This window comes from Haliotis asinina, chromosome 16 (assembly GCF_037392515.1).
Source record: "Haliotis asinina isolate JCU_RB_2024 chromosome 16, JCU_Hal_asi_v2, whole genome shotgun sequence".
Classification (NCBI taxonomy): Eukaryota; Metazoa; Mollusca; class Gastropoda; order Lepetellida; family Haliotidae; genus Haliotis; species Haliotis asinina.
Window position 1 is genome coordinate 45,515,040 of NC_090295.1, and position 13,045 is coordinate 45,528,084.

At 37.0% G+C, this 13,045-nt stretch overlaps 1 protein-coding gene across 3 annotated transcripts in view; it reads right to left on the reverse strand.

Annotated features, from left to right (window-relative positions):
* LOC137268378 (neprilysin-1-like) overlaps positions 1–13,045 on the reverse strand; it is a 131,848-nt gene that overhangs the window by 63,370 nt on the left and 55,433 nt on the right. Inside the window, exon 1 of one of the 3 annotated variants that reach the window (XM_067802939.1) lies at positions 8,793–8,923. The exons of the other annotated variants lie outside the window; for them this stretch is intronic. Coding sequence (XP_067659040.1) covers positions 8,793–8,832 — 40 coding nt within the window. The 5' untranslated portion in view covers positions 8,833–8,923. Of the gene's footprint in view, positions 1–8,792; positions 8,924–13,045 lie in introns of those variants that run through there. 3 annotated transcript variants of the gene reach the window in all.

The following is a 13,045-nucleotide window of genomic DNA, read 5'->3' on the forward strand; positions in this document are numbered from 1 at the left end:
ACCTGCTGGTTGTTATTTTTCTTTTTATTTTCATAGTGATCAAGAGCAGTAGTTTACGGAATTATACTTTGATATGTTGGAAATAATTGGAATACACCTATTTTATTTAATTGTCTCTTGCTACAATGCTGAGGCATCCCATGAATATTCTAAAAGCCATGAGCAAGTGTATGCAACAAGACGGCGAATGGATCACTCATAGTGTGAAAAGTGTAAGATCTGACGTGGGCTTTGTTTCTTTTCAGACAAGGGGTCCTTTCCCAGCATGGGAAGGCAGGCGGCAAAATATATAAAAGTAAAATTTTCAATCAAAATAATATTCCTTCTAAATACTCAAAATATTTTACTTTTGGTAATTTATGAAGTGAATATGGGTAAAAAAAACAGCCTAAAAAGTATTTTCTAGTTAGTTTACATATTTAGCCAATGAAAACACTAGGATTTCATTTTTTTGTGTGGGAAAATAAATTTTTATTTTTTTTCTTATTTTTAATAAACTATGGCAGGTGGATCCGTTAAACAAGAAGTAGAATTATGTCAGGCCTTAGCCAAATTTCACTGAAACACTTGGTTTGGTGACAAAGATGATTTGGCAATTTATTTTTAACTGTATGAGGACTTAAAGGAATCTCATGTATGGAGGATGGTTTTTATATGATAGTTGTGATGTAATGGTCAAAACGTAATCGACATACGTTTGACGTGATCTCATAACCACAATAAGCTGAAAGTTTACTTCGATGTTCGTTTAGTTTCCTAAACATTCCCATCGATTCTTGGTTCATCGATGATGTTTCGGAACAAGCATCAGTGATTCAACCGAAGAACAAAAATACTGGTGATCACAATGACTCTTGGATACTGGTGGTCACAATGACTCGTGATCACAATGGCTCATGGATACTGGTGATCACAATGACTCTTGGATACTAGTGATCACAATGACTCTGGATATTAGTGATCACAATGACTCTTGGATACTGGTGATCACAATGACTCTTGGATACTAGTGATCACAATGACTCATGGATACTGGTGATCACAATGACTCTGGATATTAGTGATCACAATGACGCTTGGATACTGGTGATCACAATGACTCTGGATATTAGTGATCACAATGACTCATGAATACTGGTGATCACAATGACTCTGGATATTAGTGATCACAATGACGCTTGGATACTGGTGATCACAATGACTCTGGATATTAGTGATCACAATGACTCATGAATACTGGTGATCACAATGACTCTTGGATACTAGTGATCACAATGACTCTTGGATACTGGTGATCACAATGACTCTGGATATTAGTGATCACAATGACTCTTGGATACTGGTGATCACTATGACTCTTGGATGTTTTTTGTTTAAATTGATTTTCCCTGTGAATTCAAAACTAAAACATACTGTAAATTATGAAAGACGCAATGAATGTTGTTTTAGTATCAAGACTGACTAGATTTAGGATCCTTGTATCCTTGTAATTTTCACCTAGTTTTCCCTGCAGTGAGCAGATGATATAACAGAAAAACGAGTTTCAAACAGAATTCAAAAACGAGAATTGTATCTTCAGGATGTATATGGGTATGATTTCAACATCAAAGTGAGGGTTGAAGAGGAGGTACTTATATATATGATTTATGAAGGAATGTACCAAACGTGGAATGCCTTCATGTTCACTGATCACAAGCTAGATGTAGTGAGTTTTGTGATGAAAGTTGTTTTCAGAGAGACGACCAACTCAAGTTGAATGTTATACAATTTGGTTACAATGTTACACTTTTTTGTGTGGAACCAACCACAGAGACAGCTGACAGCCAGGCAACAGGCCGATTAGAACAGTAGACTGCCCGTTTAGACACAAGAACCTGGTAACACCTATACATGCACCACATAAAATGGGGGCGGTGGGGTAGCCTAGTGGTTAAAGCGTTTGCTCGTCACGCCAAAGACCCGGGTTCAATTCCCCACATGGGTACAATATGTGAAGCCCATTTTCTGGTGTCCCCCGCCATGATATTGCTGGAATATTGCTAAAAGCGGCGTAAAACTAAACTCACTCATGAAATGGGTCTAATTAGTGGGGTGTAATAGGATTCTGGAATTGTGGAGGGGTTAGTATGGGATGCTAGAGTTGATCAGTAATTATGAGAATGGGATGCAATTGAAGAAAAGTTGTTTAGATTCAATAAGGTTAGGCGCCCAGTATCACAAACCCATCGTTAGTCTCATCATTAATGGTAACGAGGTACCTAATCAATCAGTAATGTGAGTATTTGTCTCATTACAGCAAAGGTTAAACCGCTAATGCCATTGATGCTTAGATTGACAGATCTCGGTCTCACAAATACAAGCAGACCACAGTCACCATTGGGTGAGTCGTTCTTGGCTGAAGGTAATATAGTACATTATGTGATACACGTGAGGCATCAATTGTGAATGAGTGAGTGAGTGAGATTTTACACTGCCTATAGCAATATTCCAGCAATATCATGGCCAGGGGAACCAGACATGAACATCACACATTGTACTCATGTGGGGAATAGAACCCAGATCTTGGGCTCGATTATTATACATTTTAACCACTATGCCACCCAGTTACCCCACATTTGTATGATAATTAAGTTATGTTAGTATTATGGCGAGGGCTGATATTACTTACATGATACCAATAAGTCTCATGAATAAATTACGTCTAATCCATAGAAACTGTACTGAAACAAACACTGACATATGAAAAATGTAGGGCAAGCTCATCGATCATGTGGAAAAAACTGTGTCTTGAATACAAACGACTTGAAGAATTCAACAATGGCATGCTGGGAAATGAGCAGAAATGCATGACCCTAGTTATAGCAGTGGGTCAGTGGGCAATGATGGTGCAATATTTCACTGTTCAATATGGGATTTTGCATTGGTTACATTGCCATCAATCCATCTTGTACATGTCAGATTACACCAGATCAGCAAGTCATGGCTGTCAAGGATAGCAGTGCTCAGTATGTCAACGTTGTCATAGTTAGTTGTGGGACTTGTGTCCAAGGTTCAAATGTCAAAACATTGCAATATTGTTGTCATAGAAACAAGCATGGGTACATTGCAGTACTTTTGTCCTACAAATGTATTATTTCATTGCAATACTGTTGTCATAGAAACATGCATCGATATATTGCAGAACTGTTGTCATACATACAATTGTGCTTATTCAGGTAGCAAAGTTTGAAATTTTGATTACTTTATTTTAAAAGTTTTCTTTAGTGTGTAAGAACTGATTTTTTGGACTGATTGGATATCAGAACTATTTATGCTGGGATTACCTCCATCTGCCTAACTGCCTTCCATTTGACCATTGCCATTTTCAGTGAGCACCATTTAACAACAGGCTTCCCTTGTCAAGTGCCCCCCTTTGTTATAAGCACTGTTGTCACATACACTTAAACAGCTAGTAATTTTTCATGAACCACATAAAGGAATAAGAATATACTCATAAACATTGTGTTCCTAACATTACAGAAGCTAACATCTAGAAACATTCATCTGTTTTGTATATTGCTTCCTAATGTTTTTCGATCACATTACAAGCTCAAACGGAACACAATTTTATCCCCCGCAACACTTTTTGTGGGGGGTATTAAAATGCACCGTCCGTCCCTCCGTCCATGCACATTTATCTTTTCCGGAGCGGAACTCTAAAACTGTTCAATATTTCTTCACCAAACTTAGATTGATCTGGTGGTGTACTGCTGTACTGGTGTACTGGTGTCTTTTCATAGTTTTGGAATTCTTAATAAAATATTTTTGGAATTTCCATGGCAACAAGTTGACTTTGACTGAAATTGAAGGCAATGCAGGAGATATTGATGATTGGGTCTTCATGTTATACCTTACAAAGTGTATGCATTCAATCCTCTGGTTTGAATCTGTTCCATTTGAACTAAAGTGTAATCTCTAACATTTTACATAAACTTTTCATAAATTAACACATTAATTATTTAAAACAAAGTGGCACCTAAGTGAGATAGGGAATTTAGAAGCTGGATAGTGAACAAAATGTAGACTTGAGTAGGCTATAATATACAGGTATGGACAGAACAGAGAATCAATTTGTTTCATGCAGTGAAAGACTACATGAGATGCTGTATTTGTGGCTATGAAATGTGAAACCCTTTAACAGTTCACCATACTCTGTTTTCTAATTAGGGATTTCCCACATAGATCAGACGCAAGTAATTGTCATCTGATAAAGTACATCAATATTTGAAACCTGTAATTCGAAAACAAAGTTGGTTCATCTCCATTTTACAATGAGAAAACAGCAAAATAAAGGTGTTCGTCTTTTATCGTGTGTTAGTGATGAGAATGAGGACTTTGTGGAATAAGTTAATTGATGATGAAGTTGGAATTATACATTGATCATTTAATCTTAATTGTGTTTGTTTGCACATTACATAAGGACCATTGAATATTGTTTCATGTAATTTTGATTAAATACTAGTTAAGTCAAGAACTTGTTCCTGTTGTACTTCATATATGTTTCCAATTTTTTTCCCCCTGGCATGTAATGTGGGGGGATATCGTCGACGCATTGCCCATCCGTAATCATTTTGTTTCTAGAGCATAACTCAGAAACCGTTCAGTATTTTAGACCAGACTTGATAGTTATAGTAATCTCAGCCTATGCTTGTCCCTTTTGCTATTTACAGATTTTTGGCATTTATATATTTTTTTGTTTTTCCATGGAACATTTTGGTGTTAGTCTTATGGTGGGGTGGGCTTCGTTTCCGGAGCAGAACTAAAAAACTGTTCAATATTTTTCTGCAAATCTTGGTAGATATATCAATCTGAACCTATAGTGGTGCCTTTTGCTATGTACAGGACCTTGTGATATATTATTTTCTCGGTTTCCATGGGAACATTTTGGACCTAGTCTGAAAATTGAAAGGTGTGTTTGGTTTCCAGAGCAGAACTCTTAAAACTTCTTAATATCTGTTGGTAAAACTATATTTCTTTATCAAATTATTTCCCAGATACCAGCCTTGCCATACACTGTTTCTTTTACTTGTAAAATTGAAAAAAAATAAGTTTATATCCATGCAGTTTTCAAGACAACAAATTCCAATCTATGAATAGTTGATGAGACATTTACCAATGAAGATCTTGGTTAGAATTACCCCTGGTGGGGATGAGACTATTCATGCTTGTCTTGTGTATGTCCAACCTTCTCTATTCCAATAATAGAATGAGATGGCAAGCTAAAGAAAGCTGAATGTGAAAAACAACATTCCAAATTGGTTGTCAGTTTTAAATATTTCCATAAGTGCACACACTCCGCATACAAGGTTGTTGTGCTATATATTCAGCATGGTGGCGACATGTGGTTGTTTAAAGTTTGCTTAAACTTTTTTTCATTTGAAGCTATGACATTTTGTGTTTGGAAATAATAATGTAATGAATATATATATTGCATTTGAGGGGATTTTTTGGTAAAATAATTCTTTGGACTTAATTTCTGCATGAATACAGACTTGGTCTTATGACTTTATGGCTTGAATACTGCCAATGTGGCGTAAACTTCAACTCAACTGTTTACAGCTTGCAACATGGCAACAGAATATGCTATACTAAAACTCTTTGTAATGTATATTGGAATTTTTGCACTCTTGCGTGGTAAAATTCCTTTTGGCTTAGTAAGTTTTGGTAATAAATGTCAATACATGACACTAAGGTCTGTGGAAAATGGTGTCAAGTGACAGGCTTGAACTTGGAGAGTCCATATGTTTTGACACTGACTATTTAGGTAAGTGGAGTCACTGTTCTGCAAAGGGCCATAAAAATACAGCAAGGATATTTCATGAAACAGTGTGGTTCCGGAGTGAGACTTTAAAGATTGCATCATATCAATGTATGGACATCAAATCATATGTTAGTTTTTAGTACTTATTGTGCGGGAGATACAAACATGATACAGGGATGGACACGTAAATTTGCGAAATACTCTACAGATGCTTGGTTAATATTGTAACATATACTTCTAATAACCATGTAATAACAGATTTGCCTGGAGTGAGTGACTGAGTGAGGATTTCGGCAGAATGGTGGCTGACTAAGTAGAATAGCAAGAACACCAAAACCAAGCTTCAAACAAGGTATCCATGGCTGAAAGCAAACCTACTACACCCCCCTGACCCAGTGTAAGGAAGGGTGCTAGGGGCTCCATTAGTATAATTAATTGGGGTTTTGGACCCCCAATAACTATACTACTGCTCCTTTCATGAAGCAACTTTACTAAGATTATGATTCCACAGTGCCATTTTAGAAAGTGGTCAAATGCAACATATGTCATATTTTACTAAGAAAATGAAGTCCCAAATATGACATATGTAACCTTTACTAGGGTTAACCTTAACTTCCATCCTTTAACATTGCACAGTTACCTTACTGACTTACAATCACCTTTATCTGACCTAACACATGAACGTCGCTTTCTGTTTTGGCTAAGCGCTATTCTATTATTTTCAATGTACCCCGTTTACAGGTGATGTATTGTTTTCATTTTACACCGCTGGGAATTCCGAACTCTTCTGATGCTTCATGGTAGTACTTTTGTACTTCAAATAACATTGAATCACACATCAAGCACGGAAATTACTGATGTTTTACGAATGAAAATGGATGGAAGGGAGATAACTCTACACCTGTTTACCTTGTCTTGTCTGCAAAATGGCAATTCACCTCGTATTCAGCAGAAGTGCTTCAAACAGTTCAAAATTAAAATTCAGATGTTTGGTAAGATACATACATTGTTCACTGGTCCCTCGGGGTCCATGAGCTCATGTACCCTCCGCAACCAGTGAACAACTTATATAGTGCTTTGTAAAAGAAGACACAAGTGTATATGCATGTCTTGATATCTTAGCACTGGCTTTAAATAAACACTCAATTACTTTGAGATCACTAAACATCGTTCACTTGCATGATCATGTACAGTGTATGAGTACAAGTGGGGATGGTTTTACACAGTTTTTATCAATATTCCAACAAAATCACTACAGGGGACAAACAGATATAGGCTTCACACATTCAACTGTAAGTAAACTTAGACTCAGTATTATTTGGTAGAGTGCTTATACTGAGTCTATAAAACCCTTAGTTAAGTAGAAGGTCGCATCAGCTAACCTTTTCAAGTGACCAATTAGGAAAGTTGACATTCATGTGTACCTTTTGAACTTTTATCTCAAATCAGTTTCTACCCAAATGAATGCTATTTTCTGTATGATCGCTTTTTAAATGTGGCACAAAGCCCAAATCCAAGAAAAAAGGTTCACAGTAAGATGCAAGTTATTATTTAAGTAATGCTGAACATGCCACCCACTCACTCACTCATGTTTGCATACAGGTGCTTGATGTTTGTGATCCAGTACTATATATAATACACTGAGAACCATTCCTCAAAGCAATCATAGCGCTACAACTGTCATAAGTCTATGTTAAAGTATGGGAGTTGCGACTGTCCTAAGTCTACGTTAAAGTATGGGAGTTACAACTATCCTAAGTCTATGTTAAAGTATGTGAGTTGCGACTGTCGTAAGTCTATGTTAAAGTATGGGAGTTATAATCATCTCAGCGCTACAACTGTCCTAAGTCTATGTTAAAGTATGTGAGTTGCGACTGTCGTAAGTCTATGTTAAAGTATGGGAGTTATAATCATCTCAGCGCTACAACTGTCCTAAGTCTATGTTAAAGTATGTGAGTTGCGACTGTCCTAAGTTTATGTTAAAGTATGTGAGTTGCGACTGTCGTAAGTCTATGTTAAAGTATGGGAGTTACGACTGTCATAAGTCTACGTTAAAGTATGGGAGTTATAATCATCTCAGCGCTACAACTGTCCTAAGTCTATGTTAAAGTATGGGAGTTACGACTGTCGTAAGTCTACGTTAAAGTATGGGAGTTATAATCATCTCAGCGCTGCAACTGTCCTAAGCCTATGTTAAAGTATGTGAGTTACGACTGTCATAAGTCTATGTTAAAGTATGGGAGTTATGACTGTCGTAAGTCTATGAGAAACTATGGCAGTTATAATCATCTTAGAGCTACGATGGTTTGAGGAACGGGCCCTGGCTCCCATTTCACAAAGCTATCAAAGCGCTATAAGTGTCGTAAGTCTATGCTACAGTGAGGTATGATTGCTACAAGAAAGGTTACGAGATGTTAGGCTTTCGAGAGGTTTGTGACATGGGGCACTGCTCCTGACTGACACCAGGTGTTCTGGAAATAACTGAAGTGTCCAGGCACGTTCATATAGCTTTAGAAGGGGAGTGAGGGAGCATAGTGGGTAGGTGTTTTAAATTTTCAATTTCCATATCAACAGTCTAGATGACTGAGGTCCTAAAACCACACATCAAATGATAATTAAAGAGTGAGAAAGTGAGTCAGTATAGTTGTACACAATTTTTCTAGATATCAGGATAGGAAACGACAGAAAATAGGCTTCACATATGTATCCATGAATGGAATCAAACTCAGACTGTCACTATGAGCAAATGTGACCACTACCTGTTGTCCCATCATCAGACATACAGAGGAAACATTCATGAACATCTAACAAATCTGTTAATTTCAGATCCTGTTATTTAAACGTTGGTTACACATGAACATTTTGTCACTAAACTTACCAACCATTTCACAAGGAAAGACAGAAACGTAAGTTTAGAAAGTTTGTTGGTTTTTTAACCAAGGTCTGTGAACCATGAAAGATGTAAATTTGTAGTGTTAATTCGAGCCATTACCTTCAGCAGGTGCTTCTTCTTTGGGTTTATCATACATCATGATGATATGCTGATCAACCTTGGAAGTATCACAAAATTCAGACACAGTAGTTGTAATATTTCAATTTCCACACCACTCTGAAATATCCCAGTGTCTGACAAACTCTGCAGTGGATATCCTGGCAGACAGTCACATAAATATCGAATGGGATCCTGTTAAAATCAGAGGCACAATGTTCTTCCAGCAACACCTGTTAGGCTGTCATGGAATAAGTTCCAGCAGTTCTCAGACCATAGCGTCCAGTCTTGATTGGCACATCATGAAATCACATCCATATAACCAGCAGTGGTCCCAATCATAGGAAACAAGCACCTTGCTTCAAGCACAACAGGCTTATAACAGCACGCTCACTGTTGTATCCATGGAGTTTTTTTAAAGAATCTTATTAAATCCACTTTGAAAAGAAATATCCCACTGGTCAGACCCTCTGAAATGTCTTGTTCACACTGGGCACAAAATCAATTCCAGCTTTTCATATTTAATTTCAATAGCCATCCAATAAATATTCAGTCAGAGACATTGCACATAAATATTTCCAAGTGAGTTGTCCAGCAAGAAGGGAAACAATATCCTAGAACAATCTCCTCTATTTTGTGATAACGGTTATCACAGGAATTGGCCTATTACCACTACCACTGTCCTGCAAGGCGAGAGTGAGATGGCGTGGAAGGCTGCTATAACGGCAGGCAAGGCAGGCCTGTACAAAATCCATTGATGCTCCCAATCAATAGACAGAACACTCAAGCCTTGGAGTATCACTAAATATCACTTCTGTACACCTAGGCATATGAAATTATTGATTCCATTAAGTACAGTAAGATTTCTAATAGATAATGGTTTGTAGCAACTGAAAACACATTGTTTTGTTTTTCGTCCAGAGACCTGAAGATGGGAGGCAATTGATTAAACACAGGAAGAAATACTGGCCTTACATTGTGTTGTAGGAAGGAAGCTCTCTCTCTCTATGCAGTTGTCTTGCTACTTTACGTGTCTTGAGGAGCTTATTGAATATTTCAGCTATTAGTGTGTCGCTGTTTCAGGTATTGGATTGTGAAGCTATGATAGCATCCAAAATATATCACCTGATGCTATAAGTTGGAGTCTGAGGGTACATGGTAATTCTGTCATAGTTACAAAATTCATACCTGTACTGTATGGAACAGTGCATGTATTGTTATAAAACAGACATGTATATGCCTTTGTATATTCATCTACCCTTTCTGAGAATGTTACAAAAATTGAGCCAGAAGGTATGATATGTACAGTAAGTGCTTTGTACTAAACTTAACCTTTGCAATCCGCGTAATATTAAAGAAAAGTTGGATATGTATGATAACCTTTGTGCAGGAATGCGAAGAGGGAGGGTGATTGTACAACTGCATTGAAACTTTCTACAATCACAATGATTGGATCACGGCCAACTTGTAAGTGCATGTAGTTTTATTCTGTCTCACAATTTTCAGTTTCCAATGCCGCATAGATTTGTTTATATGTGTTCTCTTCCTGTGTACCGTGTCCTAACTGTGGCACAGATCTTAGCAGTATCCTACAAGGTGTCCTACAAGGTGTGAATGCTGACTTTATTCAGGTGGGATTAAAGTGATTTATTGTAATCTCAGCCCGGGCTATATATCCAGGTGGTAGACTCAATATAGTTTATTGAATTTCAGAAATGAATTATTTCTTGTGGATTCTGTTTGATCTTTGTGACATGTTGAAAGAGTTGGTACATATCTTGTGTGTATTCACACAACTAATTCCATAATCGACTTTGTTGACAACAGTAGGTCATATGTATCAACACATCAATATTTCAGAAGGAACGCTTTGTACATAACACAATACTGTCAAGTGTGCGATTTATTGATCTGTACAGGCGAATTGTGTCAGAGCAAATATTTTGAACGTGTTTGTTGACTTTTCAGCATAGCTTACCTGAACTAGAAATATTTTGATTTCTGAGATGAGAAGTTCTAACTTCACATTCTGGGAAGTGTTAGGATAGGTCCAGATTGAGGGAGTTACTGTCAAATATGCGTTTGGATTACTATAAACATAGACTGAAATGGCATCTTTTCTTTACCGATGAGAAGTTAAAACAATTTTTAAAATAAAAGATAAGAAATAGAAATATATATTTTCAAACAGAGCAGTCTGATTTGTTTAAAATAATTTTACTGTTGATTTGAAAATTATGACATAGAAAAGATTATAGTCTAATTCTCCATGGCAATAGAAAGTGAAATTTTGGTCTGATGTCCTGTGGCATTGTTGAAGAAGAAGAGTTTGTGACCAATTTCAAACTGAGGTGGATGGGGTAGGATGGCCCAGTGGTTGAAGCATTTGCTTGTCATGCCAAAGACCCAGGTTCAATTCCCCACATAAAGTGATTAACATTGCATGAAGCCCATTTCTGGTGTCCCTGTCATGATATTGATGGAATGTTGCTAAAAGTAACATCACTCACTCACTCACTCACTCACTCACTCACTCACTCACTGAGGCAAAGTACATCAAATTAGAAACATATTAGACCTTATATATCTGTTTACAAAACAGCACATCAATCAAACCCAACTATCCAATATTGGTTTACAGAATAAAGACAGTGAAACTAAATATTCATTTGTCTAAACTAAAGATACAATGGAATTTGTCGCTTTTGAATCAAATTGAAAACCAATACCAGTGATTAAAGAATCCATTATGAAGTTGGAACAGGCCAACCACAGATGAGTTGGTTCTGAAATGGCAGAAATGTTTTTGTTGAAGTCTGTTCGACAGAATGTGTCTAATCATTTGTCTTGAAATTGAATTTCAGTGTGTTTTGTCAGTGTACGTCAAGTGAATCAATAACAGTTTCCCTGACAGGAATTCATTGAATTTTCTTGCAGACTTCAAACAATGGTGGATCTACACTCCTTGTAATAGCAAATGCTACAAAATTCCTTCCGAAATGTACCCAGCCATCTTTATTGATTCAGAATATAAGAATCATTGCATGCTAATGTAGTAAAATTGTGCAACATAGATGTTATTTTTCCAGTGTTGATGTTATTTTAAACAACACCTAAATTATGAATACACCTAATTGCCAGCACTTATCAGTGAGTGAGTGGTGGTGATAATTTTTTTAAGGTGCTTGACTCGGAGGGTGTTGGTTCGAATCCCAGATGGGATACAACCCATAAAAAAAGTACTAGAGTTTGTACTTAGCTAAGAAAATGTAATCCCACATGTAACACATGCGACATTTTTTCACTAACATTTTGCTCTCAAGACAGTACTAAAACCTCTATGCCACTGATGTTATCCAGTAGCAGTGAAGAATCAAAGGGCACCTGTTCATGACAGAAGAGCTGCCGGATCCCCCAGTGTATGTTTATATTAACATATTACTCCAGGACAGAGATATGGAAGAGTTTCACTTTTTTACTTCATTCTTGTGTTACAGCTGACCTGTGAATATATATGGATGTGAAAAGAAAGCCAATTTCTGGAGCTGCCACCTGTGATCTGCAAGACATTTGGCATACTCACTGGTTTCCCAGTGACCCTGTCAAATGTACAAATGAAATTTCTCATACATGAGTGTGACTTTACCTACCAACAGGTAGTCGCAAATTAGTTTTCTCATGCATCGGTGAAAGAGTGAGTGCATGAGTGAGTGAGTGAGTGAGTGAGTAATACCAAAAAATTAAGGCTCATAAGGCTAAGTACACCACCATCCTGTTAAATATAACATATGGCTACAGTTTCTTAGTAAAGTACAAATTCTAGTACTTTTTTCAGTTGAATCCCATCCATTGAGCCACTGTGACTTCTATTGAGAAAGTGTATTCCCAGATAAAACGTATGCTACATTTGACCACTCTCAGAATGGCATTGTGTATTCACCACAGGAGCCGTGCCAATTAACACGGTGCATAAAGTCTGCAGTCTAGTTATCTGACTTTTATTTTTGTGGAAGTTGTGATTTTTGTGGGTTAGATGGCTGACTTTTGTGTGGAGGTGATTCGTTGCCTGACTCAAAGGGTGTGAGTTTGAATGCCTTAATTACTAAGAAAGTGTAATTCCAAATATGATGTTTTTGTACATCTGATAACTTTCTAAATGGTATTGTATACTCATCCTGTTAAAGTCATGAATCAACTTTCCTATGCATCAGTTTGTGAGTGAGTGAGGGAAATGCTTCCTTAGTGTAGCTATCACC